We start from the raw sequence: 23,129 nt of genomic DNA, 5'->3' as shown, positions 1-23,129 counted from the left end.
AGTAATAACCTGAATACCCTCCACATCCTCATTCTCGCTTCTCGAGAGATTACTTGATGATGCATCTCCATCACTAATAGAGGGGGCACCCACCTTACTCTTTAAACCCCGATCCTGCCTCACCAGGTGGTCGAGGCGCTTCGCAAAAGTAAAAACTCTCCCTGATTTATAATCATTTTTGTCGCGCCTCAACTTTCTGGCCTTCCTGCGCTTTATATCAACCTGCAGGTTATTCAGATATTCATCCAAGATTATATAATTTTTAATTGTAGCCTACGGGAGATTCAGCTCCTTTATCTCATCTTCTATTTTCTGGATCTCTACTAAAAGCTTAGAAATTTTCCTCTCTGCATTCTCTATTAGAATATTAATTAAATTCCTCGAGCTGTTAGTCAATTCCTTCTCCCAGGAATCTAAAAGATCGGGTTCTAGATCTTCGTATGTGGGCATGATCTGCGATCTAAGTCCACGCGGTATCCTATTCAGGATGAGATACTGTTTGAGTGTCACTGCATCCCACCACTTATTTAATTCCATTCTTTTTAGGGATTCCAATTTTTTTAATTGCTCTTAGGGCCAGTTTAGCATTTGTAACCTGGAGCAGGAACTGAAAGCAACTGTGACAGGCCACAGCATCACCCTTTTCACTCCATAAGCCATCATCTACGTGAGACAGTTACATCACTGGCCACATAGAAATGTCATTAATTTTACTTACAAGAGGCTAGCGGCACATTTGCTTTCAACCAGCGCACTCTGACATCAAAATGAAAAATAAAATAATCACCAGCGTTTTATAAAGAGATTGTATTTTCATTCCCAACCTTTATAACTAAATAATCCATGTTAGAACTCTGGAATTTTGGAAGCTTCATTGAAGACAGCTGGGCAGATGGCGAATAATGGCAGGTATAGGCCTTCTGCTCCTATGTTATAATATTTCTCTTGCTTATTACCCCTTTCTTTACTTAAAATATTCTGCCCCATTGGGTGGCATTTTATACCGGCTTTATAGTATCATGTGATGATGGAGAGTAAAGTCAGCAGAGTTGCCTGACCACAGACATTCATTTTGGGCCACCAGTCTCACAGACTTTGCCGAGGTGAGCAGCCAGGGAAGAGTTCAGTGCTGGTCCACTTGACGCCTTGGCCTGTGTGAGCCACATTCATCTCTCAATAGTGTCTTACCTTCTGACCGTCCTTATGTTATTTTGAGTATTATTGTGAGCATCGGGAGTCTAGTATTTAAATCAAACCAATGCTGTGATAGGTTATATATTATGTGATGGGCCAAAAACATTTAACCCTGCTAATGTTTTTAATTTTTTTAAACATAAAGCCGAAATTACCCTTTCACAAAAATATAAATGCTTTATAGGCAGTTGATGCTTTTAGTGTACCTATAAAGAAATGGTGTTTGTTTACTTTTTTTAATAGTTTTTTATAGTTATTGTTTTACAGCTGCAATGTGTATTTGTAAAATGTCGATTTTAAAAAGACATTGAACTTTGGATTCAGCTCAACATAAACAATTCTTCTGTAAATATATCGGTGATAAGGTATGAGAACTGTAGATCCACTCTACCTCTGTAAACTTTTAACAACATCCTCCCCCTCTCCAAAATAAGGGCGAAACCTGGTAGATAGTTAACACAGCTACAGTAGTAGCGTTGAGAATGAGTTACAAAGTAATGTGATCTGTTAAATTCTGCGCATGTGGAATTAAACAGTGGCGAGTGGTGAATTTTAAAAGTGCTGGGGTGTTAATACATCAGAGGACACGAAGCTGAGGAGATGTGTGACAGGTTTTGCTATGAGAGCACACTTCCCCCGATAAGTTGCCAAGAACTACCAGAGATGCCTGCGACGGACTTGGTCTGAGCGAGGGGTGCATTAGGCGGTGATGGCTACTGCGGTGCACTTGCGCAGCGCATGTGTTAGTGCTTCTCCCATAGAGGCTGTTATTGTGTGGAATCAGGAGTTTTGCAGTGCATGGGCCAGATCTCACTTTTCCACACTATTTTATGCTCAGCACTCAGTGTTACTGGTGATGCCTTCAGTGGTCCCCGCGATAAACTCCACTTCAATTCATGCCACCTCTTTGTCGCCAAGGAGTCATGCGATAGTTGGTGGTGATCTGTGGCTGGGGAAGGTTTGGGTCTTGGGTGACCCTGTAGTTCTGGCCCGAAACAGTGTGGGTTTTAGTGTTCCAGGCGGCGCATTGGTGGCCCTTGCCATTTAGCCTTGGTTTCCTACCTCTCTGCTATGCTGTAGCACTGTACTTCTTTCAGAGCTTTTGGATTTTGGTACAACAGTAGCCAATATCGGCTAACACTACAGCGCTTGGTCACTTCCTACGAGGTCCCTAGAAGATGTGGAGGCTCTAAGTGCCTAATTTAAGAGGCCCTATCGACACTTTTCGCCACAGAATGTCACTTTTTTGGCATTCCGGTGGCGCAATGTGCCACAGCATATTTACAATGCCAATATCTTAGGCAGCTGGGTTAATAATAGCATCTCCAGTGCTCTTGAGAGTCCTGAGTGAGGCCGCTCCCTCCAATCCTGGCACTTCCCTCATGCTGTGAGAACAGCACCAGTATTGAGTAGTGTCGTTTTCTGGGTCAAGAGCTTCAAGAAGACACCTGAGGGAGGAGGACATTATGCTGCAAGCCAGGAAGCGAAGTCTGTTTTATTTATTATTACTTTTCTTTGTGCCCCCTGCCTCACCACCCTCGGTCTATGCCAGCAGCTACTGCTGACCACCACAGATTGATAGGCTTAGCACTACAGTGATGCAAGATCCACTGCAGAAACCTTTGAAATGAGATAAATATTGAAGTTTGAACAATTTTCGGTAACTGCAGAGTGCAAAATGGCTGTGGCATTGAAACCCAAAGTGTAACCCCTCTTGGAGGGCAAACTTTTTCCATAATTCAAAGCAGCAAAAATAAGGATTGCACTCAGAAGAGTGCTTTACCTTAGATATGTAGGGGGAGATTTTCAAAGAAGTCACGCAATGCAGCGCAGCAGCCAAATATGCTGTGCTGCGATGCATGACATGGAGGGAGCAGGAGAGCACCATATCTACAGAGGGTCCCTCCTTCGTTCTCCCTAGTGCCGCGCTGGTTTCAGCTGCTGTGCGCCAGACACATACCTTAGCGCTATAGTTCTAAGGTGCGTGACTGAGTTGAGCATAGGTGCTGTAAAGGAAGGGTACCATTCCTGTACAAAATATTATGCTAGATAAGTTCAAACACTTCTCCCACTTTGTATGTGTGCTGCCCAGTGCAGCACGCATGCAAAGTAGGCAAAAAAGTAGAAATTAAAACATTTCTCGTCTTAACATCTCCTTTCAGATGGCATCAACTTTTGGCACTTAACCGTGTATACAATTGTTTGTAGATAGGTTTTTTATCAAAAGGCATGGGTGATTGCATGGGAACGCCCTTATACCACCCAGGTAGCGCCCCCTTGGCATTAAGCAACCCCCAAAGCTAAGCTTTGCACTGCTTTGCGTTACATGTAGGGAACTTTCCAATGCAAAACAAGTTGTGCGCTGGAAAGTAAATTAGTAAAAAAACATTTTGTGCTTGTTACCCCAGAGCAAAATATTTGATAATCTGCCCATGGGTTGCTTACCTTAGGTTTACCTAAAAATGCCCTGCCTTGCAAATCTACCCAAAACTTTCTTTTTTAAACTTGCCTACCATATTTATTTATACAGTTGCGCGAAAAATTTTGTAATTCCGTTGTAGGCAGACACAGATCACAACATAAATCTTTGAAATTTCACTAACCTATTTCTGCCCAGAAAAAAACAAGAAGGATGGCAGCCCGTATGAGGCAAACCACAAACTACCTGGTTCATGCGGTTCTCACTGGATCATATTTTTCTAGCCTTGGAGATCCACATGAACTGCACTGCACACCCGAAACCGGCTATTTTTTCAGATTTACCAGCATAGCAGATTTGTCTAGTTTTCATTGCCCAATTTCACTTAGCAAGCGGCTTAACAAAGGGCTAATTTCACCTGTTTCGCAATTCTTTTACAAATTTCACCCATCTGCTTATAAATTTTCTAAAAAAGATGTACAAAAAGCAGAAAATATGATATAAATTGACCAAAATGCTCTCTAAATTTCATTTCTATGACTTCAGCGTTGCAGGGTGTAAAGATAATACTTCCTTCCGCCGATTCCCCCCTAAATAATATTGCAAATACACAGGAAGGAATGCAAGACTTACTCTTTTTCTTTGTTTGTAGGCAATTCTAAGTCCACCTTCGAGATATCTCAGTCTCACAAACTTCTTTGAATACCTCGATGTTTACCAGAGCTCCCAAAGAGAATCCATGAACTGTAATGTAATAACATAGGATAATGTTTATTTGTTTTATGTATGTATTATTTTTGCTGACAGTAGCTCTTATTGTAGGCCGCTTCAGATTTCTTTCCATTGAAGACTGGGCTTAGGGGTGTTAAAGGGGATATGAAGTGGGTAACATCTACTGTCAACACATCACTGAGATGGGGTCAGTCAGCTGCAATGAACTTCACATCACAGGTCTATCATAACAGGTACATTTTTGGGGATTCCTGAATCTCAGAAAATAGCCTACAGCCCTAAAGGTAAAAAGAAAGAAACTCGGGTGCCCTTTGTTGAGGAAGGAGGTGCAGATTCAGGCTTCCATATCGGATGATTTGATAATTATAGAAAGATATATATTTTTTTAGTTGTTCAACTGTAGTAACATTAACAGGCTTGCCTCCACAGGCACTCCTAAGTTCTAGACTATTTGTAGAAGGAGGCCCATGAATTAGCAAGCCTCTTTGACCTAAGAGCCAGACTCCAGTCTTCGAAGTATTCAGCGGAGACACTTCTGGTGCAATAACTGCTGTAAGGTTTCTTGACTGCCAATGATCACCTACGTGAATGTTGTGGTGTATATGTGATTCCTCATGTTGGAGCCGGCACCATGCAGACATTGAAGAGATTGAAAACGGACCCATTCAGAGCCCTCAGTTGATGCTGGTGGAGGTCCATTAAGACTGTTGAGATTTGAGGCTGCATGAAGACAACCTGCTCCAAGGGCACCAGATGCTTACTTTAACTGCAGAGTGTTTTTACTACAAAAATATTATTTTATTTCATTCTCTCACACTAAATATCACCTCACAGATTATGTCATGGGTTTCATCTAAATACATTGTTTCTTTTCTATTTCAAAGTCTTGATTTTGACTCCCAAATGCTCTTTTGTTCTGCAGGGACCGCTTCAGGACAATGGTGAATGTTCTTGGAGATGCGTTTGGTACAGGGATTGTCGAGAAGCTATCCAAAAAGGAGCTAGAGCAGATGGACACCACCTCCGAAGTCAACATCGCAAACCCTTTCGCCATCGAACCAATAATGCTTGAGAATGAAGAGGACGGAGACACCAAGAAATCATATGTTAACGGAGGCTTTGCCATCGATAAGTCAGATGCGATATCCTTCACCCAGACATCGCAGTTCTGACAACTTGCTGGTTCGGAGCAGGAAACAACATTATCATGATATGCAAGATCTGTTAGCAGCTGAAGGAATGATTCAAAAGCTGATGCCGACTTCATTGTGTTCAATACACAAATGGCTAATTTTTATTTCAATTTTTGGATCAACAGTTTTCGCACCGTGTGGGCAGGGTTATTGAAAATGAAAAGCTGTGAGATATGTAATTTTCTTTTATGAAGTGACACTCCTAAATGAGATTTCAAAATCTGCATGCTCATAGCCTGGACATTACCAATCAGGTCAGCGGAGCGTGTTGTTCGCTTGCTGGCCAGACACATACAGTATTTGAGCATCTCTTTATACTGTGCCAATTTGCTCAAGTCATTGATCGTACATTTACTATGTGTTTTGCGGACAGCAACATTTTAAAGTGCTCCAGATATGTGCCAAATTTTTACTTTCTACTGAAAAAAGAATCATGCCTTGTAACCGTAAAAAAGGGATTGACTAGTATTTACCCTTGTGATAGATGCCGGTCCGAGCTTCCAGAGTAAAACTCTGTTAGAGGGTTTCTTCGCCGTGATGCCCTACAAGAACCAGTTACCACTGGAAGTAATGGAAGCTCTTTGTCTACATTATCTACTGTGGATGCTTAGTGTACCTTTCAAAGATGTTTGCCGGCTGCTAGGCAGAGCATCCTTTAGTGATGATAGGCATGCCTATTTGTTCTCTGATTTCAGACAAAGGCCTTGAAAACATGCAAAGATGTAACTAATATAGTTCGACCTGTAGATCTTTTCTGCATGGAAAGATGTATACACTGTGCAGGAGACATATTTATTGTGAATTATAATGAACTGGTCCAGGGCTTGGGCGCTAGACGAATGATTGCTATGGGATGGTATCTCTCTTTAGAACATTCATGCACTTTCACATCACTCACTCACAACTGAGGTTCTAGCAATTGCCCTGATACTGTTGATCATGGGTGCCAGGGCTCTCTCCATGGAATCCCAAACACCATCCCTACTAAAGCACTTAGTCATGTCCCTGACTTCACTGTATGCTTCTCCTTAGATCACTCCTCTTCATAATGAGAATTTTGTTTTGCACTTGCACCTACCAACCAGGCTTGGAAATATCTACATGAAATTTGCACATATTTTTCTGTAAATTATTAATGTTTCCATTAAGTGTGAAGTCGTCAGTCTTAAGCACCCATGGACCCACAATATGCGAAAGATATTGCATGAAAGTGTAGGGTCATAATTCGAGTGCATCTCTCCTGTGGTTCAAAAAATAATGAATCTCTTGTGATTCAAAAGTGAAAGTGCCAAAGATAAACAGAACCAATATCAAATAGAACCAGTTTTGGATTTGTTTATTAAGTGCATCTTATATAAATTTAGGTGGTGAAAACTGAATTTTAATTAGACGTTTACAAATCAAGACTAATCATGCACTGTGATTCAAACACTCATCTATTACTGTGCTGATGATAAAGGAATGTGCAAATTGTGTTAATCTTTTGCCAGCATGGCCAGTATCCCAAGGATAGGCCTACTGCCTCCCGTTTGCTATCCCATGAACCATTTCAGAGCTGATCATTAACTTTTTATCTGCTCTATTGCTTCTTATCCTTTTTCTTTTGATTGTGTTCCCACTGTCACATGCTTGCCTGCCAAATCTTCTTTAACCATATTGTTTCTCAATGTGTAGTTTACCAATAGTTGCGACTATAATGTACTAACACGATTGGTCTGTTAAGTCTGATGCACCCTTGGATAGAGTACTAGCATCACAAACGCACACTGAAACAATTTACTGTAAATGAACTATGCGAGACATACATAACAGAAGTAAGCATACTTGGATCTACCAAGCTGATGGATTTTGATAGTGAGCCAAGTATCAGCTATACAGATTCACATGATTAATGTATATGTTATGCTTACTGCTAATTCAGTAGCTACCTTCCTTTTATGCATAATTCAGAGCATAATGAGTGTAAAGGGAAAGTCCTCCTTAAAGGAGCTCTGGGTTGCCCAACAGTACTGGCTCTCCTGGTCCTCCCTACCATCGTTGACAGTGTTGAAGCATACTCTACTGCTAGAGGTATTAGAACTGGAAACTGGGGTTAGTGCAAATGCGTATATCTTTTTCGTAAAAAGTATGTATCGGGCCAACATTCTTTTTGCCTAGCCACATACCATCTCACTGTGAGTTAGAGTGGCTTGCCTGCTCTCCTCTTCTAATTGCGATCTAACACAGCCGATGAATAATATCTTCAATGCACGTCCAGGAGATTTACAGATGCCATTTAGCTAGTGGAGAAGTTTGAGGAGGAAAGAGGGGACAGTATCCATGACTGGTCATCAGAAAAAACTGACTGGAAGTTGATAAACAAATTTGCCCTCATTGGCAACAAATTGTGGCACTGGCAGTTTGGTTAGCAATTCCCTGACCACTGTCTTTACATGTTCTTGGATTGTGAGACTAGTTTAAACTGCAGTTTTAGAAGTTAGGAACCTGAGGGCCCGATTTAGAGTTTAGTGAATAGGTTACTCTGTCGCACATGCAACAAAGTACTCTGCCTGCCAAATTCCTGGTCCACCCTCCCTATTTTGAGTCGGATGCACCATCAGTATTCCTTCGACAGAACCCGTTCATCGACTCCATCTACAGAATATTTCCTCCGACAGACAAACGGAATAGGGGTCATCAGGAAACTTAATTTATTTTGCCCACCCTATTTAGGGTCTATGGTGAGAAAGGTTTTTCTTTTATGTCCGTCCATCACTGCCTGGCAGTAAGGTACAGGAAAAAAACAATGCCTCTCGCCCCACACACACACATCCTGAAAGAAAAATCCAGGGTTTGGGGGCCATTAGTTTTTTTGTTTTTCTAAAACAAACTCTCACTTTGGGAGTTTGTTTTAAAAATACTTAAAAACTTTGAAAGGTTTAGTGGTGTCAACTGTCAGACCTTTCATACATTGACAGGAACCACCGTGGCTTTGGTTCTAGTCAAAGTACAGAGCTGTTTACAGGGTTTATAAGATGAAAGCCTGCAACTTCCAACTTATTTTCACAACACTCCTCGTGCGTCTCCACCGCCAAAAGATTTTTCTAAGACAGAAGCAGGGTTTTAAGTGGGATGAAAAAACTGGGGGGTCTCTCAAGGGGGCGTGGCCAATGTAATTAAGGACGTGCCTTAAAAAACGTAAGCTAAAAGTTTGTGCTTAGCATAGTGTGCCGCCCCACTGGTATTTTGCTGTTTTTGTCAACTTACAACAAATCAGGACTATTGGCTTCGTCAACGGTTGTTAGTTGCATACGATAAATAAGCAGCAACTGTGGCTTGTATATAATATTGAAAAAGCGTCCACATAAAGACCTGGTGACACCACGACAATGTTGCTGCTCCTTAGTTCCAAAAATAGAAGAGAAATCCAGAGAGAAACTGACTCTCTTTAAAGGATTTCTCTTCCCCTATAACGCACGAAAAAAGAAGGACCGCCTGTGCCAGGGCACAAAACAGAGCCCGATAGAAACCCGTTTCGAGGCCTTCGTAAAAAAACTGCCGGTGCTCAGAACCGGTGAGACCCGGCCCACTTAAAGCCCTGGACATAAGTCAATAAGAACTTCAGCGTGCTACTAACCTGCCCTTCAATTAGCTGCAAAGAAGGTCAATGAAACTCTGCTTCAGTTGGAATAAAATCACGTACATTTTGAAACCTTGCAAGACAGGGGGTGCAATGGAATATAGGTGCAGTCTACCAAATGTTTATATGCGTATCTGCACTAGTGCTCACAGTTTTATGCACCCAACAAAATAGTACTAATGTAGTGCCAGGAAACTGTCAGGAACAGCAGGGATAACAGATAAGTGAAAAAAACTGAAATCAGTTCATTCCGAATCAAGTACATGGTGCCTGGTATGAGCACACAATATTTTTTTCAAGTTAAAAGGCCATTCAAAACTCTTTCCCTCTTATTCTTTGGAGGAAAGTCCTAAAGGGTGAGAGATTTCTATTACTGACACAACGTGGTTTAATCAGTTCAACCTGAATTAAAGTATAATTTTTCATATAATCAATTACATGGTTTAATGTGCAGTTGAGGCATCAAAAGCAATATTAACTGGATTGACTTTTATATTTTAATAGATCATAAAATGTAGTGGGTTTACTTTTGGGGCCTAATCATCTGAATGTCACTATTGCCATGCAGTTTTGGTCAGTCAGAACATTTGTCCTTTTTGTTTGCATTAGTCGGCTGTTCCAGAAGTGAGTGCAAAATTACCAGACAACAGTACACAATTGTCGGGTAAGGATGAATTTAAAATAATCTGGCCCTCGTCTTTTTAGTATAAAGCCCTTTAGTCCCTTCTTTAATATCAAAAAGCAGCCCTTGAATGGCAAACTGTATCTAGTTGCATTTGAAAGGGGTTTTTCTTTTGTCAAAGTAGCAAAGGCATAAGTAGTGGATGGTAGTACGACAACTTGAAACGCCATGTTCTTAGAGTTCTGGAAGGGTTGTATGTCAAAATATCAAGGTCATCGATATAAACCTGCAATTATATTTTCTCTAGAATATCGCCTAAGATATCATCAAGGAAAGCATAGATGTGGAAGTATGGAATTGTTTTATTGACTCTACATCAGCTTCCATGATAAAGTGTTGATATTGTGGGGCTAATGTAAGTGCAGGTTAACCCCTTGTCTGCTAAACCTTTTCTCCCTAGAATGCTAAACCCTTTTTTGGCTATTAGGGTTAGTTCATGCTTAGGCCTCTGTAACTTTATTTCCACACTAGCAGCCCGCCCCGGCGTTGCCCAGGGGCAGAAGGGGGCTGGGGGCTGCATTTTCAGCATTTGCTTAGTCCCGGCCGGGCCCCCTGCCCGCCGCCCGCCCCCCGCCCCGACATTGCGTATACCGCTGCCCGCCCGCCTACCTCCCGCCCGCCTCCCGCCTTCCACCTCTGCTTTACCTCAGCCGGACTTAGCCCCCACTCCCGGCCCCCGCCCGCACCGACATTGCCCGGACCGGCTCCCGCCTCCCGCCTCGCCTTACCTGAGGCGCCGTGGCACTCCTCGCCGCACGTCACTCCTCGCCGCACGTCGCCGCTCGTCACCGCTCCTCCCCGCCTGTCGTCATCACGCAGGTGTAGGTCGCGGTTAGCGCTACGTCGCGGCCAGCGCTTGTTTTAGGGGACTACTTTGTTTTTAAACTTTAATTTTTTTATTTACGTTTTTTTTATTTTATGCAGCCTATGTCCATCTACACACCCTGAGGATTACAACAATGTATTGGGTGTGTGGATTGGCGCTGTGGTTCCCGAGTTTACCTTGCCAAAAGGTGTCTGTTCTCTCTTTATAATAGTAGTAAGGTATTCAGGCCAAATTTGTGTACTTTTTTCAAACATCCTGGGGATTCTAAAGGTACCTATAGTATGTGGATTCTCCTGGTAGAGACTGAGAAAATAGGCAAATACAGCAAAAAAAAATGTGTGAGGGGGATAGGAAAGAAGTGCTCCACAAAAAAGTATCTATTTTATTTCCTAAAAATGCTACCAACAAAAAGTTTGCTGTGTTAAAGTCACCATCTTCCCTGCTTTTATGAATATACAGAGCTGAATCAAAAAACCTATGTTTTTAATACAGCTTTGGCACTTCTCAAAGCGGTAGCCCATTTTTCCTAATTTGTTTGCTTTCAATCTGCTTCCAATTTGTTGTGGAAACCCGGGTGAAAGCCATAGTTGATGCCAGAAAGCCACATATTTCTGACAAGTAGGCAGAATTCTGAATTCAGCAAGTGGTCATTTGTGTAGATCCCTCAAGGTTTTCCCAAAGAAACTAACCCACACAAGTGAGGCACCATTTTTATCAGAAGAAATGTGGTAACGCTGAGTGGTAGGAAATTTGTGGATCCCTGCAGATTTCAGTATTTTCACTCACAGAAATGTGATAAAAATATGTGCTTTTAGTGTACGTTTGAGGTTTGAAAGGGCTTCTGGGTAAGTAAACCTTGTGGGATCCATATGAGACACTTCACCCTGGAGTCCCCCAGTGCCAAGTTTACAGAAGTATCTGGGGTTGGTAGGTTTTCCCTACAGACAATGTAATGTGAAAAATGGCCGATCTGCCCCCAGTCGGGGATGGGGGCGGGGAAAACAGCCATAAACTATGCTAAAATATTTGGGGAGCAACTGTTACTGAAGGGTCTGCTCCCCAACATGGGTCAAAATAAATCCTTGGTGTCTGGTGGTTTTCTGCCCCACTGGGGGTCAGCTCGGCTTAAAAAGGCTGATCTGCCCTTGGGAGGTGGAAAACTGCCAAAACCTGTGTTAATATATTTGGGGAGTGACTCTTGCCCAAGGGGCTGCTTCCAGACAAGTAACTATATAAATCCCTGGTGTCTAGTGGTTTTCTGTCCCCTTTGAGGCAGATTGGCCTAAACAACGGGTAAACTGCCCCCGGTGTGGGGGTTTGGGGGGGCGGCAGCAAACAACCAAAACATGGGCCCTCAAAAATGGGGAGCGATATTAGCCCAATGGGCCACTCCCCAAGCCAAAAGGTATTCCTGGTGTCTAGTGGGTGCATTCCTGCTGTGCGGTCACAGTCCCACCTGGGATCCCACAACAGGAATGCATTGAAGAGAGACAGCGGGGGAAAGGGAAAAATCTTCTCTTTCTCCCAATGTCTCTCTTCCTCACTGGATACCCCAACAGCTGAGGACTGACCCATAGTGCAGCAGTCACATCTCTTGATGACGGTGTGCTGTGCGTGTGCCAACGTCATCATATAACCAGGGGGTGTGGGTGTTGCCATCCCAGTGAAATCGAGTGTTGAGGGTGGTCTGTGGGAGGTGCGCCAGCGCTTCCCTATCGGGTGGGTGCTAGGACATGCATCCAGCACATCCTTAGCACCCAAGCGGTTAATACAAAAACTTTTGGTAAAACACCTGTAAAAGAGAGGTCATTTGATGCTAGTGTCCTTGAAACCTCAAAGATGGTTTATTGATATTTAAATTATTCCTCAGTGTGCTTGTCTATCAATTATTTTAATAATGGTTACACCCTTAAATAACAGATTTCATTTTGGCTAAATATTGCTTCTAAACATATGCATAGCATTGACGTCATTCAGAAGAGCAGCGATGAGTATTTTATCAATCTTTGTTTGCTAGGTTTCAACTTCTCTAAAGCCAAATTGTGTGATTCTGCGTAAAAGCTCCTCTTTATTTCAATTCTTTTTGCATCTTTTGTTTCTAATACGGAATACAGTTTGTGCAACAGGTTCACATGTTAGGTGACGCATTGATCAGCAACTGAACAACTATATGCAACACATCATACTGTAAGTGGTAGAGTCTCTTCGCTATTTATCTGAATCTAGGAAGGCTTCTTTTGCCTTGGTGTAATGTTTGAGATACCTATGAAATTATTCTTGTCTCACTGTGATTGTGGATGGGGAATGTGCCTCTTCTGCACATCACCCACAGGAGATAGGATGTTATGTATAATTGTAAACATGTGTGAAGGTGTTGGTCAATTTTTACACTCTGGGGCCATTACAGAATTCTAATGTTTTTTTTAAATATGCCCAATATGACAATTTTCATCCTGCATCTTAAAATCATAGGATTTCAAAGTTCAAAAGCAATATCTCATTTTCATGTTTTTAGCTGTATTCTTCTCATGGGGCCCAATGGTAATTTAAGCAGAATATCAGTCTATAGGAACCGGCTAAACAGCATACATTACCTTGAAATTGTATCTAAGTTCCCAACAGAGTATTGCTTTGGGTGATCTAACTGTGAAATTCTGTTTCATGCATCAGGTTCTTCAACAAACATTTTTAGATATAACTGACTAATTCACAACCAGAAGTTACCGGATTTTAGTCCAACTTCATTAAACTGGCATATTTGGAGGGGAGGGAGTCATTTCCTTCACACAAGTTTTGATTGTGCGATTATGTGTTTATGCATCGATTCAAGCTCTGATGTTATTATGACTAGCACTTACCAAGCCTTGTTCTGTCTGGGACGAAAAGTGATTATAGATTTAGTAAAACCAGAAGTTGGAGGAGCAGTTGATAATGCACGCAGGAAGGTTGTATGTCAGAATATCGTATACAGAAATATTGCTTGCCATAAATATTGTATCGTAATGTTGATTACAAAATATGGTCTCTTTAAAGAAGATTTTCTATTATCTACAATGGGACAGTATTTTTGGAGACTATATGTAACATTAATACTTGGTAAAGCACTGCTGTTACACTGAGAATGTCCTGGCACATTCAAGAATTGCAGATATAAATAATGTTAGCTTATGAAGCAAAAAAGATACAATCATGAAGAGAGTTACTTAATGGATTTCCAAACGCCATGATGGTTGGGATGAAGTCTGAGAGGGTTATGAACAGTGTTCCATTGCTCCGTCACCTGCATTGAAAAGGAACAACTAGCCTGACTTTTTCTTCTACAGTACAGGAATGTCAGCTTAGAAGAAGAAGTTGTTTAAAATTCTAGTGGTAATATAGTATGCAAAAGTATATAAATATAATTAGGCTCCAAATAGTAGAATTTATGATGAGTGAGGCAGGTGGTTTTAACAGCAATTCTCTTCATAATGGGAAGCGAGTGTAGCTGACCCCTAAAAGCTGAGACATGGGAGCTTCCTAGTTGCTCAAAGATGGCACGTATGTGATGGTCTGATATAGAGCCTTGTGAGCTTAAAAGGGTAAAAAAAGGGAAAGCATTCTGAAACATCTTTAAAAATGAAAGCATGAGGAAGAAACTCTGTTAACTTGTGATCTTGAAGTTTGAGTATTATCAGGAAAAAACCTAGGTTTTTGAACATTGCTACCAGAAAAGGAGGAGAATTTAAGTCAGAAGGGCACCAGTTTTCTGACCAGCTCTCACTAGAATGATCCAGAACAAGTATCTTAGCCTTATCTATACTCATTTTGAGAGCACTATGTCACATTCAGGATGCGACTGCCGAAAGACATATTTTTAATCATTCATAAGCACCATCAAGGAGGTGGTCAAAGACAAAGATGAGTTGAGTGTCATCCAGATGGACTATTAAGACTTAAAGACTGAATTACCTAATCAACCTGTTTATGTCAGATAATATTCTGACAACGATATTCTGGTACCTCAATATGTAAAATGTTGGGCAGTATCAAATTAATTGTTAAAATGGTAAAAACCGAGAGCTTGTTGCCCAAGACTAGTTGCTCTTTGATGGAACATCAGTGCAATGAGAACAGGCTAATAATGGACACTGCATAACCACACTAGAAAATTCAGAGACGTAGAGTTGGTCACCTCATTCCTAAAATACTACTGTGCGCCCAAACCCGGCTTGCAGAAAATGTCAATGTTCTGTAATGTCTGTAATAGGTGTTCTCTGAGCGCTGCATGATCAGAGCAGCAAAATAACCAGGAAAGGATCGCGGCACAGGAACAAAGGTAACACTATGGATACCTGCAGATGTAATAAGCAAAACAAGTGGGGATACCATATTTTCAATGACAGTCCAACTAAAAACCTATATAGCACAATGACCATACTACTAGAGAGAGAAGCATACTACAAGATGTCCTATGGAGAACATACCAGTGAGTGCAAAGAATAGCAAATCAACTTACAGTGCAATAAAATCATCAGCATGGACTTGGATTTACTACAATATCAGGGGTACCAAAAGTAAGTAATAAATAATCCCACCCAGCAGAATTCACTTGAATGTTGAAGAATTAAGACTAAACCTCACAAAATGTGCCAAATTATTTATATAGTTTCACTCTTGTAATTCATGTTAATGATGTGCCAAATATTCATGTGCTTGACCAGAATAAGGTAATTCTCCCTTTGACCCTTGTTTAGTTTTATATGTCAACATCATTGAAATCCTCTTTCAATGACGGGAGTGGAACACTAAAACAGTGACCTGGATTGGAAGTAAAACATACATGGCTCTCTGAGAGGAGAAAAGGACATTTATTTGAATAAACAACCCACACGAATGTGAATGCAGTTTCAGGATAGCATCAATTCTTCTAACTGACTATGATTAGCAACTAAGGTATGGGAAGGTTGACAGCCACTGTGTACTATGAACTTTAACCTGTAGGTGTGGGCATGTCTAGATATTTTCCGAGCTAGCTAGGGCGGAATTACACAAATAACTTCAAATTGCTCTGTATATCGCTTTCTTGCCTACCTATGATGGTTTGATCAGGCAAATCAAAGTGAAATGTTATCATTAGAGGTTCACCTGCACAAGTTATAATAACATCTGACAATGATACATACAACCTGTGTTGATATAAAAGTAGTTTTTAACTTCCACAGATTTTTCAATTACTAATTTTTTTCCACTGCTGCCAGTAGGCCACGCCCACTCTTCGATACATTGCCACCAATAGAGGTTTATTTCCACAAGACAACTTTCAAAGGGACATTTTTTTAGAATGAATGATATAAGTATTTAAACCATCGCTTTGAACCAATTGTGTCTGAAAAGTGCACTCAATTATCATGCTTTTTGTAACATATAAGCACTTAAACCATCGCTTTGAAACAATACATTTTTAGAATATACGCATGCATAAGACCTTTATGGTTTAAAGCAATGATGGACGCATACACTGTCTGAAGGCAGACTAGGGTGGACCATAGAATTTGTGCAGAGGCGTATCGAGAACTGTCTGAAAATGCTGCATGGACATATAACAATAAATCGATGTATGAGATCATCCCTGTATCCAAATGCAAAACATGTATAAAGAATAATGAGAAAGTGCCAGTTTTCATAATTTTCTCTAGATAATCCAGAAAATAAAAATTACTTTTTTGCATTGTTTTTTTTTGTGACTATGTTTACAATAAAATTTAACATTACATGTGTTCCCTGTGCAGCATTTATTTAATAAATATCAAGTACATTTAGCAGGCTGTACAACTATTTATTCATAAAATGGGTGACATACAGGTTTCTTTCACATTTCTTCAGAATGGATGAGCATGTCTTGAATTTATAACTTCACTCCCTCAGTTTCAGCACTGTCTTGTCTGCCTGTACCTGAGAGGAACACCCATCGATAAATCTATGTGAAAATAATGGCAACATGTTGAGGTAATAACAGCAAGTTTCCAAGTGGGAGCTCTAAAAAGTACTACAAGGGAGAAAACTACTAGAGACAGACTTGGAACTGAAAGCCCTCCCTAGAATGTAAATCTCACAAATCGATTTCCATATTGATTGTGCCCAGGTAGCAAGGAATAAATCTACACCCGCACTTGGAACAAACCTGATTTATTCGACCCCCTCGGCTTCTACTGGTCTGAAGTAATTGCTGAATTGGTGACAAATGAGACGTTGACCCATAGAAACTTGAAAGGTGCCGGTGGGTATACGCCATCACTGCCACAATGAGCTGGGATAGAATAGAGGTAGAGCACAGGTGGTGTCTGGCAAGGATGGACCTACTCAAAAGCGCCAGTCCAAGTCCAATGCTCACCTTGGCTTACAGATGCCTTTGGCGCAGGCGTGAATGCCGAACACCGTAAGTAACAGGCAAAGTCAACTAGAGAAGGGCCAGGGAGCCCCAGAACAGAAGGTGGGGATGTGCAGAAGTTAAATTCTGTGTCAGGGCTCGTGCCGTTGCTCATTCCAAGAAACACCATAAAAGCAAATGAGCAATGAAAACTTCCTCAGCCTGCTTCAACAAACCCCCCACCTATCCAGTACCACTAGGATGTTTAAAAGTACATGATTGGTTGCAACACCCAATACCCAAGCTCTGGCCCTGCTTACCATAACTGTGGAACAAAAAGCCTCTGGTAATTGGAGAAATACACACATCTAATTCATCGTTTATAGTCTCCGGGGATATCTGGAAGTGTGGTTGCCCTAACTAGAACAAGAACAACACAAAACGAAGCAAATAAGGTTCCCCTCCATATGCAGTCACATACAATATTCCCATGAAATTGCCATGTGCCTGTGAAGAGAAAATGCTCCATACCTCATGAATGACTGGTACAACAACCAACATCTGTAGTGTGGGCTGATCAAAATGTGAACAACACTTGCAACTAGTAATGCCTGTGGTGGCTGACCTATTACTCTTCTCTTTGAACTTATTGAATAAGCTCTGAGAAACAGTTCAAGCTGTATGTAGCCGGGAAAAAAAATGCAGTGGACATGTATGGTCGTTGATCTGTGCATGGGATAACAAAAACTCCCTGCTCCTTTGTGCATGGTTTCCTGGAGTCGGGTTACTCTCTGTATCTATGAGTGTGTACCTTGCATGTGTCTGTGTGCATCAAATATGCAAGTGACAACCCTATTAACGGTTTCAATGCTTCTTTATTCTGCACTGTTTTGCATATGGCACCCACTGCTACAATTAATTGGGCAGGTTTCCCACTAGGTATTAATTCAGAACCTTTTAGTTTTCCTCTTGTCCCAGTCGACCCAGTAGTCAGGGGAGTCGTCCAGCAGCCCCTCTGATCCCAAGTCCAAGTTTCCATTAAGGTTACAGTGAGAATTGTTTAGTAGGGGTCGGTTTCCTCTTATCAAAGAACCCCTCTTTGATAAGAGGGTTTCTGAACGCTGCTTATCATTGCAGAATTTAAGTTTATCCAGGTTAAGTTCAATAAGACTGTAAGATTTTCAGTGTTGTTCCGGTGCAAAAAATTCCCACTCTCAGGATGATGGAAAAGGTTTTTCTGTGATCCGGTTGGGTCACGGGTGGCTGACCAAGCAGAGTTAAAAGTTGGAGGCTGTGTGAGTGGGTGGGAAGGGTAAAACAGTTCAACATACTGCAATTCTTGAATAATTGCATAGTTGCAGTTATATTGATAACTAATTGTTCAGACAATTCCAAAAACATAGCATGTGTTAACTAACCGAATAACATTTTTATGCTAGCAACTCATTTACATCGTTATCTTGTCAGGTAGACTTCTTGAACCACATGTACGCAGTAACCATATTCTGCATTTTGTGACTGTATCATTCCTCTCCACCTGTCTTTAGAAAATATATGTGCTCAACTGGCTACCGCAATTTAAGGTGCTTGGTGGCTTATCAAGCCCTTCTTTAGGTGTTATGAAGACCTTCAGCACTTAGCAGGTGAATGCCAAGACTCACATTTTAGCTAAACCAGGACAAAGTCATTTTACTTAAATAACAACCATATATATATATATATATATATATATATATATATATATATATATATATATATATATATATATATATATATATTAATTTGGTAAAATACATAATACTGATACTGTATTGATTACCTAGCACGTGGCATGGGAAGATCTTAAAAGACTGCAAGGGATTTTCCCAGGCGATCTTGAATTTCTGAAGGCTGTACAAGCCATGTCCTGCCCACATGCAGGTGCTTGGCTTTCCAGATCTTGAGCTAGAAATTCGATAGGAAGCTCTTCCTTCTTGGTAAAGCCTGGATCTTGACTCGACTGACTCCTCTCCAACGTGTGCTTCTGCTGCTCTACAGTGCGGCCACACAGGTGGTCCAAACTGAAAATAAAGAGACGAATAGAACATAGTTTATTCTTTGCAAGAATTTACAAAGAACATTGAAAATGTCATTAAGAGATCTTCACACATTGTTCTTTAGTTTACAAAGGAACAAAGGTGTGCAATAAATGTTAACAAAAATTCAGTTGCAGTGCACCAAACAAGCCCCTTGACTTAAGCACAAAGACCTTAAACGCAAAGTTATTTGTCTAAACACTAACCGAATTAAGGCAGGTTTTGAAAATTTCTTTCTAAGCAGTGAGTTAGTATAAAGAATACTAACCGGTACCTACCATTAAGAACAATAATTTGGAAGAACAAAAACTATGTCCTAGGAAAAAGACCTCAGGAATTTTTATTCTGGTAAGCGAAATCCGAAGAGAGATTTGATATCTCAATAACATTGACTATGTGTTGCGTGTTCAAAATTCTTAGTTTAGTTGAGTGAATATGGTGAATGTAAATCTGTAAATTACGGTGATTTAACTGATTGAGAACTTCTGTTGAAAAAACAGGTATTTCATGCACAGTAAAATGATCCTTGATCTAAGATTAGAAAACCCCATAAGATGAAAAAGATTGACAGAAGATCACTGCTTCGAGACTACAAATAACAGGTGCTGTCTTAGCAACACACCCCCCCTTCTCCCAAACTGGGGCATTTGCCTATTATTTTATCAATCGGTGAGCATATCTAGAGAAGCAATAGGTCGGATTCACAGCACTGATATAATTTGTGGAAGACCAGCACTGAGCAGGTTAGTGGCCTTGGCACCGAGGAGCCACATCTTCCACAACTCTGAAACAGAGAGGCAATGTCACAAAAAGAGGCAGCTAAATAGCTATTAGCCTAGAACAATAAAGGAATAGCAAAGCATTGCCCTTGAGAGAGAGAAGCGGAACAACATAAAGAAAATAAAGACCGTGAAGCTAAAATATAAATCTTTAACTTAAGACGATTGAGGAGGAAAAGTATAGCCCAGAAATTCAATTTGATTAATTGCCAACAAAGGAGACAACAGCCTAGCAAGATTTAAAGGATAAGGAATTGATGTTGTGCTCCATGTGTTTACCATGTCCCCCAATAAATACCAAAATTGGCTGTAGAAAAATGTGGGAGGAAACGTTGGTTCCTGAATGCTTGGCTCAAAAGGATAATTGATAGTTTACTTTTAGCCTCTGAGCAACTTTTGAAAAATGACTATCCAGACATACATCTATACTGAGTGGTCGCTAACTTGCAGATTCCAGAGAATTAGCTAAGCCAGATATGAAGCTACCATTCAGAGAAACTCCAGAGAAGGCCCCCAAAATATGAGCAAATATGTGAGCTCCAAATCCAATGTTTTTATTGACAGCACGAGAAGCATAAAGAAAAAAGAAAAAAAGTTCATTCAAATGAAGCATACAATTAAACAGTATGATATAATAAAATCCATACAGAGGTATAATTTATAACAGTTAAGGAAGATTTGGTAACCCAAGAAATTCAAATTGAACAGAATAAGCTAAATGCATAGAAGCATAAATAAAAAATAAAAAAAGTTCATTCAAATGAAGCATACAATTAAACAGTACGATATAATAAAATCCATACAGAGGTATAATTTATAACAGTTAAGGAAGATTTGGTAAACGAAGAAATTCAAATTGAACAGAATAAGCTAAATGCAGTTACAACCTTAACAGTGATTTAGCCTTATCACTGATTAAGCACAAAGGAAAGGGTTAAAATAAAATTAAAAATTATATAAACGTTCCACAAATTGTATCCAGTTTCATCATTGATCGTATTGCCCTTACTTTAACTAACGCTTACTCCATGGTGTGAATTTCGTTAACCAGTGTCCACCATTCCATAATATGCGGAGGTTTCACAGAAATCCAAGCCCTTACGATAGTCAGTCTGGCACACGCAAATAAAATAGTAATTAAATCTTTATGTGGGCAATTTAATGATTGTATATCTAATAGAACCGTAGTTACTGGGAGAGGAGAAAAAATAATCTGCTTCTGATTAAGAATACTTTCCATTCCAGACCAAAACTCCGACAGTGCAGGGCATGAAAAAGATACATGTTCTAAATCCGCCGCCACAAGATCGCATTTAGGGCACTTAGAACAATCATTTGCTAAACTGTTTGATGATCATTTTGATATTCTTTGCGGGGTATAATACAAAAAGCAAATAGTTCTATATAATTGGAGTCTTAAACTAGAGGACTGAACCACACGGTTAATGCTACAAAAAGAGACAGCAATCTGGTTAGTTGTTATGTTAATACCCAGTCTAGTAGTCCACTTTATGACTTTATGGCAAGTTTTGTACAATCGTCAGCCTTTTGCTGATTAAGACATTTATAACTCTCAGTGATTAATGATTTTGTCTTGTCAGAAAAAAGACAAGTCCAATTGCCTGAATCAGAGACTTCCGACACCTTCATTTTGCGGACTAAAAAAATCCGAATTTGTATGTATTTAAACCGCATGGAGTCATTCAAATTATAGAGGAGTTTAAGCTTTACGAAATCTAAGAGTCCGTCGGGACCATGAAGATCCCCTAAAGTATTAATGCCACAGACCACCTGATCTCCGCACTGTCATTGAAGATTCCGGGGAGACCCGGATTGCCCCAGATCTGTAATTTTGAATGAAAAAAAGAGGTTCTGCTAATAGTCAAAATCAAGTTCCATATTCTGACTGTCTCCCTAGCAGTCTTGAACTTGACCAGTTTAAAATAATTAGGGTTGTTGGCTCTTGCCAAAAACTGGTTACATTCTGTGCCCAACATAAACTGATGAAAGTAAAACTGATTATTATTTTTAAGCAAGCTTTGAAGATGACCAAAAAAAGTTGCAAAAAAATATAGTCTAAAATCAGGGAAGTTTAACCCTCCTTTTTTGATTGGTAATTTAAGCAAGGAAATCGATCTACGAGCTTTTTTGTATCCCCAAAAATAACAGCTACAGATCCCATCTAATTTAAAAAAAAAAATTATTAACGCGTAAAGGAATTGATCTAAATAAATAAAGAAATGTTGGCAATACTTTCATTTTAATTAAGTTAATCCGTCCACCTAAACTAAGTGGAATCTTGTGCCATTTTTTCAATGAGATTGCTACTTCTTTTAGTGAAGAATCATAATTAAGCCTGATTATTTCTTTGATGTTAGATGAAACTTTTACTCCCAGATATATGGCAGTCCTACATGTACCTTGAACCGGGACCGGAGGTGTATAGTTCACTATAACCTGTGTTTTGTTAATATTTAAGTTGTATCCAGAGATAACCCCAAATCTGTTAGCCTCCTTTTTATCCCCGAAAGAGCTTTTACCACATCAGTAGTAAAGATTGCAATATCACCCGCGTAAACAGTTATTTTAAGAGTGTTTAAACCATATTTGAAAGGAATAATATTGGATTGGGTCTTTAGTGCATTTATGAATGGTTCCATATAGAGTGCAAACAGCAAGGGTGACAAAGGACACCCTTGCCGAATGCCCCTAGCTATTGTAAAATTTGAAGATGTCATACCTGCATAGCTAATTTTCACAGTGGGGTGGTCATATAGTGACTGTATCCACCTTAAGTATTGGCTCTTAAAACCATATGCCTTCATCACAGCCCATATGTAGTCCCACCCCACTCGATCAAATGCTTTCTCAGCATCTAACAATACCATTCGGAGTGGGGTGGAACTGATCGTTGCTACGTCAAAGGGGGAGCTCCAAATCCAAGCAGCAGTTTTTAAAGTTACAACCTTCATAATCCAAAACCAAGGTTGGGGAGCAACAAGCATAGAATGGAAAATGCCCAGCTAAGTCCCTTCCAATGCACTGCACACAACATTAAAAGACAAAGTGCCTTTGTTGGTGTTTCAACTTGCTTAGACACAACCCATGCATTTAAAGGATCTCCCACACTTTGCTAATCTAATCTCACAGACTACTGACATGTTTAAGGAAATTGATGGACAGGCTACCCAAGCTGCCCCATGTTCAAACACTGTCAGATACTAAGTTTTCTTTCAACATAACTATTGAGGAATGCCAGCTCTT

The 23,129-nt window shown here is 40.3% G+C and overlaps 1 protein-coding gene across 1 annotated transcript in view; it reads left to right on the top strand.

The window, feature by feature from the left end:
- SLC1A1 (solute carrier family 1 member 1) overlaps positions 1–16,421 on the top strand; it is a 400,763-nt gene extending 384,342 nt beyond the window's left edge. The window contains exon 12 of the mRNA XM_086961206.1: positions 5,268–16,421. Coding sequence (XP_086817332.1) covers positions 5,268–5,517 — 250 coding nt within the window. The 3' untranslated portion in view covers positions 5,518–16,421. The remainder of the gene's footprint in view (positions 1–5,267) is intronic.
- The last annotated feature ends 6,708 nt before the right edge of the window (positions 16,422–23,129 follow it).

The sequence above is a fragment of the Lissotriton vulgaris genome, chromosome 3_1 (genome assembly GCF_964263255.1).
Source record: "Lissotriton vulgaris chromosome 3_1, aLisVul1.2, whole genome shotgun sequence".
NCBI lineage: Eukaryota > Metazoa > Chordata > Amphibia > Caudata > Salamandridae > Lissotriton > Lissotriton vulgaris.
This window is presented reverse-complemented; position numbering and strand designations above follow the sequence as displayed.